This window comes from Pseudophryne corroboree, chromosome 2 (genome assembly GCF_028390025.1).
Source record: "Pseudophryne corroboree isolate aPseCor3 chromosome 2, aPseCor3.hap2, whole genome shotgun sequence".
NCBI lineage: Eukaryota > Metazoa > Chordata > Amphibia > Anura > Myobatrachidae > Pseudophryne > Pseudophryne corroboree.
Window position 1 is genome coordinate 1489693 of NC_086445.1, and position 19160 is coordinate 1508852.

General features: G+C 50.8%; 1 protein-coding gene across 2 annotated transcripts in view; it reads left to right on the plus strand.

The window, feature by feature from the left end:
* The window catches only part of DNHD1 (dynein heavy chain domain 1), a 392142-nt gene that overhangs the window by 220055 nt on the left and 152927 nt on the right, over positions 1 to 19160 (plus strand). For both annotated transcript variants that reach the window (XM_063950780.1, XM_063950781.1), the window contains exon 22: positions 8275 to 8410. In XM_063950780.1, coding sequence (XP_063806850.1) covers positions 8275 to 8410 — 136 coding nt within the window. The remainder of the gene's footprint in view (positions 1 to 8274; positions 8411 to 19160) is intronic.

Sequence of the window (19160 nt, forward strand, 5' to 3'; positions counted from 1 at the left end):
TTGCTGCTGTGTGATGCCTCCTGCTGTATTACCATATTAGTGCTATCGCTGCTGCTGTGTGACGCCTCCTGCTGCATTACCATATTAGTGCTATCACTGCTGCTGTGTGACACCTCCTGCTGCATTACCATATTAGTGCTATCACTGCTGTGTGACACCTCCTGCTGCATTACCATATTAGTGCTATCACTGCTGCTGTGTGACACCTCCTGCTGCATTACCATATTAGTGCTATCGCTGCTGCTGCATTACCATATTAGTGCTATCGCTGCTGCTGTGTGACGCCTCCTGCTGTATTACCATATTAGTGCTATCGCTGCTGCTGTGTGACGCCTCCTGCTGCATTACCATATTAGTGCTATCACTGCTGCTGTGTGACACCTCCTGCTGCATTACCATATTAGTGCTATCACTGCTGCTGTGTGACACCTCCTGCTGCATTACCATATTAGTGCTATCACTGCTGCTGTGTGACACCTCCTGCTGCATTACCATATTAGTGCTAGCACTGCTGCTGTGTGACACCTCCTGCTGCATTACCATATTAGTGCTATCACTGCTGCTGTGTGACACCTCCTGCTGCATTACCATATTAGTGCTATCACTGCTGCTGTGTGACACCTCCTGCTGCATTACCATATTAGTGCTAGCACTGCTGCTGTGTGACACCTCCTGCTGCATTACCATATTAGTGCTATCGCTGCTGCTGCATTACCATATTAGTGCTATCGCTGCTGCTGTGTGACACCCCCTGCTGTATTACCATATTAGTGCTATCACTGCTGCTGTGTGACGCCTCCTGCTGCATTACCATATTAGTGCTATCACTGCTGCTGTGTGATGCCTCCTGCTGTATTACCATATTAGTGCTATCGCTGCTGCTGTGTGACGCCTCCTGCTGCATTACCATATTAGTGCTATCACTGCTGCTGTGTGACACCTCCTGCTGCATTACCATGTTAGTGCTATCACTGCTGCTGTGTGACACCTCCTGCATTACCATATTAGTGCTATCGCTGCTGCTGCATTACCATATTAGTGCTATCGCTGCTGCTGTGTGACGCCTCCTGCTGCATTACCATATTTGTGCTATCGCTGCTGCTGTGTGATGCCCCCTGCTGCATTACCATGTTAGTGCTATCACTGCTGCTGTGTGACACCTCCTGCTGCATTACCATATTAGTGCTATCTCTGCTGCTGTGTGACACCTCCTGCTGCATTACCATATTAGTGCTATCACTGCTGCTGTGTGACGCCTCCTGCTGCATTATCATATTAGTGCTATCACTGCTGCTGTGTGACGCCCCCCCTGCTGCATTACCATATTAGTGCTATCACTGCTGCTGTGTGACACCTCCTGCTGCATTACCATATTAGTGCTATCGCTGCTGCTGTGTGACGCCTTCTGCTGCATTACCATATTAGTGCTATCACTGCTGCTGTGTGACGCCTCCTGCTGCATTACCATATTAGTGCTATCGCTGCTGCTGTGTGACACACCCTGCTGCATTACCATATTAGTGCTATCGCTGCTGCTGTGTGACACACCCTGCTGCATTACCATATTAGTGCTATCACTGCTGCTGTGTGACGCCCCCTGCTGCATTACCATATTAGTGCTATCACTGCTGCTGTGTGATGCCCCCTGCTGCATTACCATATTAGTGCTATCGCTGCTGCTGTGTGACGCCCCCTGCTTCATTACCACATTAGTGCTATCACTGCTGCTGTGTGACACCTCCTGCTGCATTACCATATTAGTACTATCACTGCTGCTGTGTGACACCTCCTGCTGCATCACCATATTAGTGCTATCACTGCTGCTGTGTGACACCTCCTGCTGCATCACCATATTAGTGCTATCACTGCTGCTGTGTGACGCCTCCTGCTGCATTACCATATTAGTGCTATCACTGCTGCTGTGTAACACCTCCTGCTGCATTACCATATTAGTGCTATTGCTGCTGCTGTGTGACGCCCCCCCTGCTGCATTACCATATTAGTGCTATCTCTGCTGCTGTGTGACACCTCCTGCTGCATTACCATATTAGTGCTATCACTGCTGCTGTGTGACACCTCCTGCTGCATTACCATATTAGTGCTATTGCTGCTGCTGTGTGACGCCTCCTGCTGCATTACCATATTAGTGCTATTGCTGCTGCTGTGTGACGCCTCCTGCTGCATTACCATATTAGTGCTATCTCTGCTGCTGTGTGACACCTCCTGCTGCATTACCATATTAGTGCTATCACTGCTGCTGTGTGACGCCTCCTGCTGCATTATCATATTAGTGCTATCACTGCTGCTGTGTGACGCCCCCCCTGCTGCATTACCATATTAGTGCTATCACTGCTGCTGTGTGACACCTCCTGCTGCATTACCATATTAGTGCTATCGCTGCTGCTGTGTGACGCCTTCTGCTGCATTACCATATTAGTGCTATCACTGCTGCTGTGTGACGCCTCCTGCTGCATTACCATATTAGTGCTATCGCTGCTGCTGTGTGACACACCCTGCTGCATTACCATATTAGTGCTATCGCTGCTGCTGTGTGACACACCCTGCTGCATTACCATATTAGTGCTATCGCTGCTGCTGTGTGACACCTCCTGCTGCATTACCATATTAGTGCTATCACTGCTGCTGTGTGATGCCTCCTGCTGTATTACCATATTAGTGCTATCACTGCTGCTGTGTGACACCTCCTGCTGTATTACCATATTAGTGCTATCACTGCTGCTGTGTGACACCCCTGCTGTATTACCATATTAGTGCTATCACTGCTGCTGTGTGACACCCTCTGCTACATTACCATATTAGAGCTATCACTGCTGCTGTGTGACGCCCCCTGCTGCATTACCATATTAGTGATATCACTGCTGCTGTGTGACACCTCCTGCTGCATTACCATATTAGTGCTATCACTGCTGCTGTGTGACGCCTCCTGCTGTATTACCATATTACAGCTATCACTGCTGCTGTGTGACACACCCTGCTGCATTACCATATTAGTGCTATCGCTGCTGCTGTGTGACACCTCCTGCTGCATTACCATATTAGTGCTATTGCTGCTGTGTGACGCCCCCTGCTGCATTACCATATTAGTGCTATCACTGCTGCTGTGTGACGCCTCCTGCTGCATTATCATATTAGTGCTATCACTGCTGCTGTGTGACACCTCCTGCTGCATCACCATATTAGTGCTATCACTGCTGCTGTGTGACGCCTCCTGCTGCATTACCATATTAGTGCTATCACTGCTGCTGTGTGACGCCTCCTGCTGCATTACCATATTAGTGCTATCACTGCTGCTGTGTGATGCCTCCTGCTGTATTACCATATTAGTGCTATTGCTGCTGCTGTGTGACGCCCCCTGCTGTATTACCATATTAGTGCTATCGCTGCTGTGTGACACCTCCTGCTGCATTACCATATTAGTGCTATCGCTGCTGCTGTGTGACGCCCCCTGCTGCATTACCATATTAGTGCTATCACTGCTGCTGTGTGATGCCTCCTGCTGTATTACCATATTAGTGCTATTATTGCTGCTGTGTGACGCCCCCCCTGCTGCATTACCATATTAGTGCTATTGCTGCTGCTGTGTGACGCCCCCTGCTGCATTACCATATTAGTGCTATCACTGCTGCTGTGTGACACCTCCTGCTGCATTACCATATTAGTGCTATCACTGCTGCTGTGTGATGCCTCCTGCTGTATTACCATATTAGTGCTATTGCTGCTGCTGTGTGACGCCCCCCCTGCTGCATTACCATATTAGTGCTATTGCTGCTGCTGTGTGACGCCCCCTGCTGCATTACCATATTAGTGCTATCACTGCTGCTGTGTGACGCCTCCTGCTGCATTACCATATTAGTGCTATCACTGCTGCTGTGTGACGCCTCCTGCTGCATTATCATATTAGTGCTATCACTGCTGCTGTGTGACGCCTCCTGCTGCATTACCATATTAGTGCTATCACTGCTGCTGTGTGACGCCTCCTGCTGCATTACCATATTAGTGCTATCACTGCTGCTGTGTGACGCCTCCTGCTGCATTACCATATTAGTGCTATCACTGCTGCTGTGTGACACACCCTGCTGCATTACCATATTAGTGCTATCACTGCTGCTGTGTGACGCCTCCTGCTGCATTACCATATTACTGCTATCACTGCTGCTGTGTGACACCTCCTGCTGTATTACCATATTAGTGCTATCACTGCTGCTGTGTGACGCCTCCTGCTGCATTACCATATTAGTGCTACCGCTGCTGTGTGACACCTCCTGCTGCATTACCATATAAGTGCTATCACTGCTGCTGTGTGACGCCTCCTGCTGCATTACCATATTAGTGCTATCACTGCTGCTGTGTGACGCCTCCTGCTGCATTACCATATTAGTGCTATCACTGCTGCTGTGTGACGCCCCCTGCTGTATTACCATATTAGTGCTATCACTGCTGCTGTGTGACGCCCCCTGCTGCATTACCATATTAGAGCTATCACTGCTGCTGTGTGACGCCCCCTGCTGTATTACCATATTAGAGCTATCACTGCTGCTGTGTGACGCCTCCTGCTGTATTACCATATTAGTGCTATCACTGCTGCTGTGTGACACCTCCTGCTGTATTACCATATTAGTGCTATCACTGCTGCTGTGTGACGCCTCCTGCTGCATAACCATATTAGTGCTATCACTGCTGCTGTGTGACACCTCCTGCTGCATTACCATATTAGTGCTATCACTGCTGCTGTGTGACGCCTCCTGCTGCATAACCATATTAGTGCTATCACTGCTGCTGTGTGACGCCCCCTGCTGCATTACCATATTAGTGCTATCACTGCTGCTGTGTGACACCTCCTGCTGTATTACCATATTAGTGCTATCACTGCTGCTGTGTGACGCCTCCTGCTGCATTACCATATTAGTGCTATCACTGCTGCTGTGTGACACCCCCTGCTGTATTACCATATTAGTGCTATCACTGCTGCTGTGTGACACCTCCTGCTGCATTACCATATTAGTGCTATCACTGCTGCTGTGTGACGCCCCCGCTGCATTACCATATTAGTGCTATCACTGCTGCTGTGTGACACCCCCTGCTGCATTACCATATTAGTGCTATCACTGCTGCTGTGTGACACCTCCTGCTGTATTACCATATTAGTGCTATCACTGCTGCTGTGTGACACCTCCTGCTGCATTACCATATTAGTGCTATCACTGCTGCTGTGTGACACCTCCTGCTGTATTACCATATTAGTACTATCACTGCTGCTGTGTGACGCCCCCTGCTGTATTACCATATTAGTGCTATCACTGCTGCTGTGTGACACCTCCTGCTGTATTACCATATTAGTGCTATCACTGCTGCTGTGTGACTCCTCCTGCTGTATTACCATATTAGTGCTATCGCTGCTGCTGTGTGACACCTCCTGCTGCATTACCATATTAGTGCTATCGCTGCTGCTGTGTGACACCTCCTGCTGCATTACCATATTAGTGCTATCGCTGCTGCTGTGTGACGCCTCCTGCTGCATAACCATATTAGTGCTATCACTGCTGCTGTGTGACACCTCCTGCTGCATTACCATATTAGTGCTATCACTGCTGCTGTGTGACACCTCCTGCTGCATTACCATATTAGTGCTATCACTGCTGCTGTGTGACGCCTCCTGCTGCATTACCATATTAGTGCTATCACTGCTGCTGTGTGACACCTCCTGCTGCATTACCATATTAGTGCTATCACTGCTGCTGTGTGACGCCCCCCCTGCTGTATTACCATATTAGTGCTATCACTGCTGCTGTGTGACGCCTCCTGCTGTATTACCATATTAGTGCTATCACTGCTGTGTGACGCCTCCTGCTGTATTACCATATTAGTGCTATCGCTGCTGCTGTGTGACGCCTCCTGCTGCATTACCATATTAGTGCTATCACTGCTGCTGTGTGACACCTCCTGCTGCATTACCATATTAGTGCTATCACTGCTGCTGTGTGACGCCTCCTGCTGCATTACCATATTAGTGCTATCACTGCTGCTGTGTGACGCCTCCTGCTGCATAACCATATTAGTGCTATCACTGCTGCTGTGTGACGCCCCCTGCTGCATTACCATATTAGTGCTATCACTGCTGCTGTGTGACACCTCCTGCTGTATTACCATATTAGTGCTATCACTGCTGCTGTGTGACGCCTCCTGCTGTATTACCATATTAGTTCTATCACTGCTGCTGTGTGACGCCCCCTGCTGCATTACCATATTAGTGCTATCACTGCTGCTGTGTGACGCCTCCTGCTGCATTACCATATTAGTGCTACCGCTGCTGTGTGACACCTCCTGCTGCATTACCATATTAGTGCTATCACTGCTGCTGTGTGACACCCCCTGCTGTATTACCATATTAGTGCTATCACTGCTGCTGTGTGACACCCCCTGCTGTATTACCATATTAGTGCTATCACTGCTGCTGTGTGACGCCTCCTGCTGCATTACCATATTAGTGCTATCACTGCTGCTGTGTGACACCCCCTGCTGCATTAACATATTAGTGCTATCACTGCTGCTGTGTGACGCCTCCTGCTGTATTACCATATTAGTGCTATCACTGCTGCTGTGTGACACCTCCTGCTGTATTACCATATTAGTGCTATCACTGCTGCTGTGTGACGCCTCCTGCTGCATTACCATATTAGTGCTATCACTGCTGCTGTGTGACGACCTCTGCTGTATTACCATATTAGTGCTATCACTGCTGCTGTGTGACACCTCCTGCTGCATTACCATATTAGTGCTATCGCTGCTGCTGTGTGACGCCTCCTGCTGTATTACCATATTAGTGCTATCACTGCTGCTGTGTGACACCCCCTGCTGCATTACCATATTAGTGCTATCACTGCTGCTGTGTGACGCCTCCTGCTGCATTACCATATTAGTGCTATCACTGCTGCTGTGTGACGCCTCCTGCTGCATTACCATATTAGTGCTATCACTGCTGCTGTGTGACGCCTCCTGCTGCATTACCATATTAGAGCTATCACTGCTGCTGTGTGACACCTCCTGCTGTATAACCATATTAGTGCTATCACTGCTGCTGTGTGACGCCTCCTGCTGTATTACCATATTAGTGCTATCACTGCTGCTGTGTGATGCCCCCTGCTGCATTACCATATTAGTGCTATCACTGCTGCTGTGTGACACCTCCTGCTGTATTACCATATTAGTGCTATCACTGCTGCTGTGTGACGCCTCCTGCTGTATTACCATATTAGTGCTATCACTGCTGCTGTGTGACACCTCCTGCTGTATTACCATATTAGTGCTATCACTGCTGCTGTGTGACACCCCCTGCTGCATTACCATATTAGTGCTATCACTGCTGCTGTGTGACGCCCCCTGCTGCATTACCATATTAGTGCTATCGCTCCTGCTGTGTGACTCCTCCTGCTGCATTACCATATTAGTGCTATCACTGCTGCTGTGTGACGCCCCCTGCTGCATTACCATATTAGTGCTATCACTGCTGCTGTGTGACACCCCCTGCTGCATTACCATATTAGTGCTATCACTGCTGCTGTGTGACGCCTCCTGCTGCATTACCATATTAGTGCTATCACTGCTGCTGTGTGACGCCCCCTGCTGCATTACCATATTAGTGCTATCACTGCTGCTGTGTGACACACCCTGCTGCATTACCTTATTAGTGCTATTGGTGCTGGTAGGTTGGCACAGGTTCATTATGACGGTGAGCTGCTCCCCTGTAGTGTGTCTGTCGGCCCTCACGAACCTTCGTAGCCGACGCTCACCTCTCACATCAATGGCACGTGGTGCTCTGCAGCTTCCACATCGGTTATTCGCAATGGTGCCATTTGTCCAGGTCACACACTGCACTGTGTCAGAAATACCGCCGCCCCTGGCCTGAAAGCCGATAATCACCCCTTTCTGCATCTCGAATAAATCGCCCCTTTTACCCATGACAGCAACGAGTAATATGTGTGCAGACGGCCTATCACACCCCTTATATACCCACCAAGCCAGCGCTTGTCACGTGACGTACTTCATGGGCTACGCACTGCCAACGTCGCATGTAGGAGGTGGTGATTATAGTGTGACAGGACCGTGTAATTATTTTGGTCTTTTCCCCTTATTCCATACATAAGGAGTGCCCATATAATAAATATATTCCGCTCCTCGTCCTCTCAGACCGCTGCTCAGCACATTTACCCCAAGGTGTCATTTACATGCAAGTGTCACGTTCTCTTCTCTTTGTAGAAGATGAGAATCGTCTGACGGAGACATTAGGCCTCCCCAACAAGGACCAGAACATTCCACCCAGTCACCGCCAGAGGACACAGGCTTACCTCCTCTACGCCTTCATCTGGGGGTTTGGCGGACACCTTCATCCTAAGTAAGGATGGACCCTATGGTGATAATACACACTGGCGACGTATTACTTGTGTTGACTGTATGGTGCCGACCTGTGGCCTCCGGTCTGTAGTCGCAGGAGAGCTGTACACTATGTCAGCGGGATGCCGGATCAGAGTGTTGCAGACTGCGTGGGTATTTATTGCTCTCTCACGGAGAAGCGTCTGATTCAGGACAGTCACAGCTGTTACTGTAGGCTGACAGACGCGTTTCACCACACACACTTGTAAGATTCTGGTCTCTTTCCTTTACCCTGAATATAGCCATATAAACATCATAGGGGATAAGGGGTTAATTCATGAAGCAGTGAAATACAGTATGTGGAGAAACCGGACCCGCTACAGTACTCTAGTAGCTTCTGTCCTGCCCGAAGTCACCTGCCCCGCTGCAGTACTCTAGTAGCTTCTGTCCTGCCAGAAGTCACCTGTCCCGCTGCAGTACTCTAGTAGCTTCTGTCCTGCCAGAAGTCGCCTGCCCCGCTGCAGTACTCTAGTAGCTTCTGTCCTGCCAGAAGTCACCTGTCCCGCTGCAGTATTCTAGTAGCTTCTGTCCTGCCAGAAGTCACGGGCCCGCTGCAGTACTCTAGTAGCTTCTGTCCTGCCAGAAGTCACCTGTCCCGCTGCAGTACTCTAGTAGCTTCTGTCCTGCCAGAAGTCACCTGTCCCGCTGCAGTACTCTAGTAGCTTCTGTCCTGCCAGAAGTCACCTGTCCCGCTGCAGTACTCTAGTAGCTTCTGTCCTGCCAGAAGTCACCTGCCCAGCTGCAATACTCTAGTAGCTTCTGTCCTGCCAGAAGTCACCTGCCCCGCTGCAGTACTCTAGTAGCTTCTGTCCTGCCAGAAGTCACCTGCCCTGCTGCAGTACTCTAGTAGTTTCTGTCCTGCCAGAAGTCACCTGTCCCGCTGCAGTACTCTAGTAGCTTCTGTCCTGCCAGAAGTCACCGGCCCGCTGCAGTACTCTAGTAGCTTCTGTCCTGCCAGAAGTCACCAGTCCCGCTGCAGTACTCTAGTAGCTTCTGTCCTGCCAGAAGTCACCTGTCCCGCTGCGGTACTCTAGTAGCTTCTGTCCTGCCAGAAGTCACCTGCCCGCTGCGGTACTCTAGTAGCTTCTGTCCTGCCAGAAGTCACCTGCCCCTCTGCAGTACTCTAGTAGCTTCTGTCCTGCCAGAAGTCACCGGCCCCGCTGCAATACTCTAGTAGCTTCTGTCCTGCCAGAAGTCACCGGCCCCGCTGCAGTACTCTAGTAGCTTCTATCCTGCCAGAAGTCACCTGCCCCGCTGCAGTACTCTAGTAGCTTCTGTCCTGCCAGAAGTCACCTGCCCCGCTGCAATACTCTAGTAGCTTCTGTCCTGCCAGAAGTCACCTGCCCCGCTGCAGTACTCTAGTAGCTTCTATCCTGCCAGAAGTCACCTGCCCCGCTGCAGTACTCTAGTAGCTTCTATCCTGCCAGAAGTCACCTGCCCCGCTGCAGTACTCTAGTAGCTTCTGTCCTGCCAGAAGTCACCTGCCCCGCTGCGGTACTCTCTGGCAGGATAGAAGCTACTAGAGTACCGCAGCGGGGCAGGTGACTTCTGGCAGGACAGAAGCTACTAGAGTACTGCAGCGGGGCAGGTGACTTCTGGCAGGACAGAAGCTACTAGAGTACTGCAGCGAGGCCGGTGACTTCTGGCAGGACAGAAGCTACTAAAGTCACCGGCCCCGCTGCAATACTCTAGTAGCTTCTGTCCTGCCAGAAGTCACGGGCCCGCTGCAGTACTCTAGTAGCTTCTATCCTGCCAGAAGTCACCTGCCCTGCTGCGGTAAACTAGTAGCTTCTGTCCTGCCAGAAGTCACCTGCCCCGCTGCGGTACTCTAGTAGCTTCTATCCTGCCAGAAGTCACCTGCCCCGCTGCGGTACTCTAGTAGCTTCTGTCCTGCCAGAAGTCACCTGCCCCGCTGCGGTACTTTAGTAGCTTCTGTCCTGCCAGAAGTCACCTGCCCCGCTGCGGTACTCTAGTAGCTTCTGTCCTGCCAGAAGTCACCTGCCCCGCTGCAGTACTCTAGTAACTTCTATCCTGCCAGAAGTCACCGGCCCCGCTGCAATACTCTAGTAGCTTCTATCCTGCCAGAAGTCACCGGCCCCGCTGCAGTACTCTAGTAGCTTCTATTCAGCCAGAAGTCACCGGCCAGCTGCAGTACTCTAGTAGCTTCTGTCCTGCCAGAAGTCACCTGCCCCGCTGCGGTACTCTAGTAGCTTCTGTCCTGCCAGAAGTCACCTGCCCCGCTGCGGTACTCTAGTAGCTTCTGTCCTGCCAGAAGTCACCTGCCCCGCTGCGGTACTCTAGTAGCTTCTGTCCTGCCAGAAGTCACCTGCCCCGCTGCAGTACTCTAGTAGCTTCTGTCCTGCCAGAAGTCACCTGTCCTGCTGCAGTACTCTAGTAGCTTCTGTCCTGCCAGAAGTCACCTGCCCCGCTTCAGTACTCTAGTAGCTGCTGTCCTGCCAGAAGTCACCGGCCCCGCTGCGGTACTCTAGTAGCTTCTGTCCTGCCAGAAGTCACCTGCCCCGCTGCGGTACTCTAGTAGCTTCTGTCCTGCCAGAAGTCACCGGCCCCGCTGCAATACTCTAGTAGCTTCTGTCCTGCCAGAAGTCACCTGCCCCGCTGCGGTACTCTAGTAGCTTCTGTCCTGCCAGAAGTCACCTGCCCCGCTGCGGTACTCTAGTAGCTTCTGTCCTGCCAGAAGTCACCTGCCCCGCTGCGGTACTCTAGTAGCTTCTGTCCTGCCAGATGTCACCTGCCCCGCTGCGGTACTCTAGTAGCTTCTATTCTGCCAGAAGTCACCTGTCCCGCTGCAGTACTCTAGTAGCTTCTGTCCTGCCAGAAGTCACCTGTCCCGCTGCAGTACTCTAGTAGCTTCTGTCCTGCCAGAAGTCACCGGCCCCGCTGCAATACTCTAGTAGCTTCTGTCCTGCCAGAAGTCGCCTGCCCCGCTGCAGTACTCTAGTAGCTTCTGTCCTGCCAGAAGTCGCCTGCCCCTCTGCAGTACTCTAGTAGCTTCTGTCCTGCCAGAAGTCACCTGTCCCGCTGCAGTACTCTAGTAGCTTCTGTCCTGCCAAAAGTCACCGGCCCCGCTGCAATACTCTAGTAGCTTCTGTCCTGCCAGAAGTCGCCTGCCCCGCTGCAGTACTCTAGTAGCTTCTGTCCTGCCAGAAGTCACCTGCCCCGCTGCAGTACTCTAGTAGCTTCTGTCCTGCCAGAAGTCACCTGTCCCGCTGCAGTACTCTAGTAGCTTCTGTCCTGCCAGAAGTCACCTGCCCCGCTGCAGTACTCTAGTAGCTTCTGTCCTGCCAGAAGTCACCGGCCCCGCTGCAGTACTCTAGTAGCTTCTGTCCTGCCAGAAGTCACCGGCTAGCTGCAGTACTCTAGTAGCTTCTGTCCTGCCAGAAGTCACCGGCTAGCTGCAGTACTCTAGTAGCTTCTATCCTGCCAGAAGTCACCGGCCCCGCTGCAATACTCTAGTAGCTTCTGTCCTGCCAGAAGTCACCTGCCCCGCTGCAGTACTCTAGTGGCTTATATCCTGCCAGAAGTCACCTGCCCAGCTGCAATACTCTAGTAGCTTCTGTCCTGCCAGAAGTCACCTGCCCCGCTTCAGTACTCTAGTAGCTGCTGTCCTGCCAGAAGTCACCGGCCCCGCTGCGGTACTCTAGTAGCTTCTGTCCTGCCAGAAGTCACCTGCCCCGCTGCGGTACTCTAGTAGCTTCTGTCCTGCCAGAAGTCACCGGCCCCGCTGCAATACTCTAGTAGCTTCTGTCCTGCCAGAAGTCACCTGCCCCGCTGCGGTACTCTAGTAGCTTCTGTCCTGCCAGAAGTCACCTGCCCCGCTGCGGTACTCTAGTAGCTTCTGTCCTGCCAGAAGTCACCTGCCCCGCTGCGGTACTCTAGTAGCTTCTGTCCTGCCAGAAGTCACCTGCCCCGCTGCGGTACTCTAGTAGCTTCTATTCTGCCAGAAGTCACCTGTCCCGCTGCAGTACTCTAGTAGCTTCTGTCCTGCCAGAAGTCACCTGTCCCGCTGCAGTACTCTAGTAGCTTCTGTCCTGCCAGAAGTCGCCTGCCCCTCTGCAGTACTCTAGTAGCTTCTGTCCTGCCAGAAGTCACCTGTCCCGCTGCAGTACTCTAGTAGCTTCTGTCCTGCCAAAAGTCACCGGCCCCGCTGCAATACTCTAGTAGCTTCTGTCCTGCCAGAAGTCGCCTGCCCCGCTGCAGTACTCTAGTAGCTTCTGTCCTGCCAGAAGTCACCTGCCCCGCTGCAGTACTCTAGTAGCTTCTGTCCTGCCAGAAGTCACCTGTCCCGCTGCAGTACTCTAGTAGCTTCTGTCCTGCCAGAAGTCACCTGCCCCGCTGCAGTACTCTAGTAGCTTCTGTCCTGCCAGAAGTCACCGGCCCCGCTGCAGTACTCTAGTAGCTTCTGTCCTGCCAGAAGTCACCGGCTAGCTGCAGTACTCTAGTAGCTTCTGTCCTGCCAGAAGTCACCGGCTAGCTGCAGTACTCTAGTAGCTTCTATCCTGCCAGAAGTCTCCGGCCCCGCTGCAATACTCTAGTAGCTTCTGTCCTGCCAGAAGTCACCTGCCCCGCTGCAGTACTCTAGTGGCTTATATCCTGCCAGAAGTCACCTGCCCAGCTGCAATACTCTAGTAGCTTCTGTCCTGCCAGAAGTCACCGGCCCCTCTGCAGTACTCTAGTAGTGCCACAACTGAGGGCTGGTGCTGACTGGAGGAAGCCTCAGTTGTAGGGACTGGTGTGTAGTGGAACCTGGGAGGTATTGTGAATACTGATACCGACACGGACACTGATTCCTGTGTTGGCGATAGTGACTCCAGGGAAATAGATCATAAATTGGCTAAAAATATACAACATATGATTGTGGCTATAAGGGAAGTTCTGAAAGTCACGGAAGCCAATCCTATACCTCAGGAGAAGGCTTATTTCTATAAAGAAAAGAAATCCAAGGTCACTTTCCCTCCTTCCCACGAGCTTAATACTCTCTTTGAAGGGGTGTGGGTGAATCCTGAAAATAAATTTCGTATTCCCAAGAGGATTCAGATAGCTTATCCTTTCCCTGTAGAGGACAGAAAAATATGGGAGTCACCCCCTGTGTTAGACAGTGCGCTTTCCAGGTTGACAAAGAAGGTAATTCACCATGCACCTGGCACGGCTTCACTAAAAGAGCCGGCAGACAGAAAGATGGAGACTACATTGAAATCCATTTATGTTGCCAATGGTAAGCTGCTCAGGCCCACAATTGCTTGCGCATGGGTGAGTCATGCGATTGAAAAATGGTCAGACAACTTGTCATCGGAAATTGACACGATTGATAAGGATGAGATACTCCTAAAGTTAGGTAATATCAAAGACGCAGCCGCATACATGCTAGAAGCGATGAAGGATATTGGACTCTTGGGTTCAACAGCCGCTACCATGGCAGTATCGGCTCGGCGGGCGTTATGGATTCGCCAGTGGAACGCGGATGCAGATTCCAAAAAGAATATGGAGGCTCTCCCATATAAAGGTGAGGCCTAATTTGGCGATAGACTGGATGCGTTAGTCTCGGCGGCTACCGCAGGTAAGTCGACGTTTTTGCCTTATGCCCCTGCACCGGCAAAAAAGACACATCCCTCTCATATGCAGTCCTTTCGGCCCAACAAACACAGAAAGGCCAGAGGTTCCCCCTTCTTTGCAGGCAGGGGAAGGGGAAGAGGTAAGATGCCCGCAGCAACATCTCCGGGATCCCAGGAGCAGAAGTCAACCTACTTCTGCCAAATCTACAGCATGACGCTGGGGCTCCCTTGCGGGAGGTCGCTCGGGTGGGGGCACGTCTGAAACTGTTCAGTCAAGGTTGGATTCAATCTGGCCTGGACACCTGCGTTTTACAGATAGTATCACAGGGGTACAAGCTGGACTTTCAAAACGTTCCCCTATGCAGATTTTTCAAATCGACCATGCCAGCTTCTCTTCCAGAATGAGAGGCAGTAACAGCGGCAATTCAAAAGTTATGTCAGGATCAGGTCATAGTCCTGGTACCTTTGTCACAACAAGGGGATGGGTTTTATTCTAGCCTCTTTGTAGTTCCGAAGCCGGACGGCTCGGTTAGACCGATCCTAAACCTAAAAAATCTGAATCTCTACTTAAAACGGTTCAAGTTCAAGATGGAATCACTCAGGGCAGCGATTTCCAGTCTGGAGGAGGGGGATTACATGGTGTCAGTAGACATACAGGATGCTTACCTACATGTTCCCATTTATCCTCTTCACCAGGTTTATCTGAGATTTGCGGTTCAGGACTGCCATTACCAGTTCCAGACGTTGCCTTTCAGTCTCTCCACGGTGCCGAGGGTATTCACCAAGGTGATGGCGGAGATGATGGTCCTCCTTCGTCAAAAAGGAGTCAATATAATTCCTAATCTGGACGATCTCCTGATAAAGGTGAGATTCAGGGAGCAGTTGCTACAGAACATCACGCTCTCCCTGTCCATACTCCAACAACACGGTTGGATCATACATTTTCCAAAGTCACAGTTGGAACCAATGACAAGATTATCTTTTCTCGGGATGATTCTGGACACAGAAGTTTAGAGAGTATTTCTTCCGGTGGAAAAGGCTCTGGAAATCCAGACAATGGTAAAACAGATATTGAAACCGTCAAGTGTGTCAATACATCAGTGCATTCGGTTGTTGGGGAAAATGGTGGTGGCCTACGAGGCCATACAGTTTGGCAGGTTCCATGCCAGAGTATTCCAGTGGGACCTGTTGGACAAGTGGTCGGGATCCCACCTACACATGCACCGGAAGATAGTCCTGTCGTCAAAAGCCAGGATTTCACTCCTGTGGTGGCTACACAGTTCGCACCTACTAGAGGGACGCAGGTTCGGGATTCAGGACTGGGTCCTGGTAACCACGGAATCAAGTCTCCGAGGCTGGGGAGCTGTCACTCAGGGGGAAAGCTTCCAAGGAAAATGGTCAAGTCAGGAAGCCTGCCTTCACATAAACGTGCTAGAATTACGAGCCGTTTACAACGGCCTTCGACAAGCGGTACATCTTCTTCAAGATCATCCCGTGCAGATCCAATCAGACAATGTAACAACAGTCGCGTACATAAACAGGCAGGGCGGAACGAAAAGCAGAGCGGCAATGGCAGAGGTGATGATGATCCTCCTCTGGGCAGAAAGACATGTAAAAGCTCTGTCGGCAATTATCATTCCGGGAGTAGACAACTGGGAAGCAGTCTTCCTCAGCAGATACGATCTCCATCCAGGAGAGTGGGGCCTTCACCAAGAAGTCTTCGCAGAGGTGAGAAGTCTTTTGGGAGTTCCTCAAGTAGACATGATGGCATCTCGTCTCAACAAGAAGCTTCAGAAATATTGTTTCAGGTCGAGAGACCCTCAACCAATGGCAGTGGATGCGCTGGTGGCCCAGTGGGTATTCCGGTCAGTGTATGTCTTCCCTCCACTTCCGCTGATCCCAAAAGTTCTCAGGATCATAAGAAGAACGAGTTTGAGCAATCCTCATTGCCCCGGACTGGCCAAGGAGGGCTTGGTACCCAGATCTTCAGGAGTTGCTCATAAAGCAGCCTCGGCCTCTTCCTCTTCGCGAGGACCTGCTGCAGCAGGGGCCGTGCGTTTATCAAGACTTACCGCGGCTACGTTTGACAGCATGGCTGTTGAGTGCCGGATCCTAGCCCGAAAGGGTATTCCGAATAAAGTCATTCCCACACTTATTCAGGCCAGGAAAGGTGTAACGTCGAAACATTACCACCGCATTTGGAGAAAATATATGTCTTGGTGTGAATCCATGAAGGCTCCTATGGAAAAGTTTCACTTGGGATGTTTTCTCCATTTTCTGCAGGCTGGTGTGGAGGCGGGCCCTCGATTGGGGTCAATCAAGGTCCAGATTTCGGCCTTGTCAATTTTCTTCCAGAAACAATTGGCCGCTCTTCCAGAGGTTCAGACCTTCGTGAAAGGGGTTCTGCACAACCAGCCTCCATTTGTGCCTCCAGTGGCACCATGGGACCTTAATGTGGTGTTGAAGTTCCTTCAATCAGATTGGTTTGAGCCTCTACAATAGATAGAGTTGAAGTTTCTCACTTGGAAAGTGGTGATGCTTTTGGCATTGGCATCCGCAAGGCAGGTGTCTGAATTGGGGGCCTTGTCTCACAAGAGCCCTTACCTGATCTTCCATGAAGATAGGGCAGAGTTGAGAACTCGACAACATTTTCTTCCAAAGGTGGTTTCTTCTTTCCACATAAACCAACCTATTGTTGTGCCAGTAGTTACTGACACGTTCACTGAGTCAAAGTCTCTAGATGTGGTTAGGGCTTTGTAGATTTATGTCACTAGAACAGCTAGGATACGGAAAACAGAGGCTCTGTTTGTCCTGTATGCTCCCAACAAAATTGGGTGTCCTGCTTCCAAGCAGACTATTGCGCACTGGATCAGAGGTACGATTCAGCATGCACATTCTACGGCTGGATTGCCATTACCTACGTCGGTGAAGGCCCATTCTACTAGGAAGGTGGGCTCATCCTGGGCGGCTGCCCGGGGGGTCTCTGCATTACAACTTTGCCGAACAGCTACTTGGTCAGGGTCAAACACATTTGCTAAATTCTACAAGTTTGACACCTTGGCCGATGAAGACCTCAAGTTTGGTCAATCGGTGCTGCAGGGTCATCCGCACTCTCCTGCCCGTACTGGAGCTTTGGTATAAACCCCATGGTCTTGAAGTGGACCCCAGCATCCTCTAGGACGTATGAGAAAATAGGATTTTGATACCTACCGGTAAATCCTTTTCTCCTAGTCCGTAGAGGATGCTGGGCGCCCGTCCCAGTGCGTACTTTACCTTCAGTTTTGTTCATTTTGGTTACACAAGTTGTGTTACATTTGTTTTCAGCATGTTGCTGTAAATGGTTCATGCCTGTTGACGTGTGTTATGTTGAATGCCTTGTTGTGCGGCATGGTTGAGGTGTGAGCTGGTATATATCTCACCACTAGTATTAAAGTAAATCCTTTTCTCGAAATGTCCGTCTCCCTGGGCACAGTTCCTATAACTGAGGTCTAGAAGGGCATAGAGGGAGGAGCCAGTTCACAACCATTGAAAAGTCTTAAGAGTGCCCATGGCTCCTGCGGAACCGTCTATACCCCATGGTCTTGAAGTGGACCCCAGCATCCTCTACGGACCAGGAGAATAGGATTTACCGGTAGGTCTCAAAATCCTATTTTTTCCAACTTGCAATAAAGGTGGTTGGCACGGAGACGGGACAGAACCTCCTTTATCCAGAAACGATGTTCCTCCAGATCGTTCGCAAAGATGAGGATATCATTGAGGTAGACCACGACATGTCGATAGAGGATGTCTCTGAAGATCTCATTCACGACGTGTTGAAAAACGGCTGGTGCTTTACTGAGTCCAAAAGGCATGAGGAGGTACTCGTATTGTCCGTCACGGGTGTTAAATGCAGTCTTCCACTCGTCACCCTTCCGGATCCGAATGAGGTTGTAGGCGCCCCTCAAATCCAACTTTGTGAAAATGGTGGTACCACTCACACGGTCGAAAAGTTTGGTAATCAGAGGCAGAGGGTACCGATTTTTCATGGTGATGTCGTTCAAACCTCGGTAATCTATACAAGGCCGCAGGCCACCGTCTTTCTTCTTCATGAAGAAGAAGCTTGCGCCAGCTGGAGAAGAAGGCCGGATAAAACCTTTAGCCAGGTTTTCTTTAATATATTCCTCCATGGAATGAGTCTCTGGTAATGACAGTGGATACGTTCGGCCTCGAGGTGGAACCTTCCCCGGAATGAGGTAGAAAGGGCAATCCCATTCCCTATGAGGGGGAAGAATGTCTGCAGAAGATTTGCGGTGTAGTCTTGGTATGGAGGAGGCGGAACATCAGAAGACTTGGAGGAGGATGAACAAACTGGAAGCACTTTGGAAAGATAGGTCTCAGAACAGGAGGAACCCCATGCCAGGATATGAGTAGACCTCCAATCAATTTGGGGGTTATGCAAACGAACCATGGAAGACCTAAAACCACGGGATGAGTTGCCTTTGGAATCACCAGAAAGGAAATCAGTTCTGAATGAAGAGCTCCTAACTTTAGACGGATAGGCAGGGTCTTGGAGGAAATGACTGCGTCTGAAATCCTACTGCCATCCACGGCAGTCGGGACATGGAAGACGAAAGTCTCTCGGTGGGTAGGGACCACCGCTTGACGTATTCCTCAGTCATAAATTTTACAGCTGCTCCAGAGTCTAACAGGGCAATAATGTTCCTAGTGCGCTGAGCCACTTGAAGCGAGACTGGGAGGTTACAATCACTTGAAGATGGAGAGGAGTGCATTACTCCTAGCCGACCCTCTCCTTGGTGGGCTATGACTTGGAGTTTCCCGGACGTTTGGGACAAGCCTTGATAACGTGAGATGGTGCAGCACAATACAGGCAGAGACGCTCGGATAGACGTCTTCTACGCTCTGCCGGAGATAGACGAGAGTGACCTATCTGCATGGGTTCGTCCTTGGGTGGAGATGGTTGACGAGGAGGAGGAGCAGTAAAGGACTTAGGAAACGTTGGCCTTCCTCGCTCAATTGCCCTTTCTCAGAACCGCAGGTCGACTTTAGTACATAGGGATATGAGCTTGTTCAACTTTGGAGGCAAGTCTCTGGTAGTGAGCTCATCCTTGATGCGTTCAAATAGGCCATGCCAGAAGGCTGCAT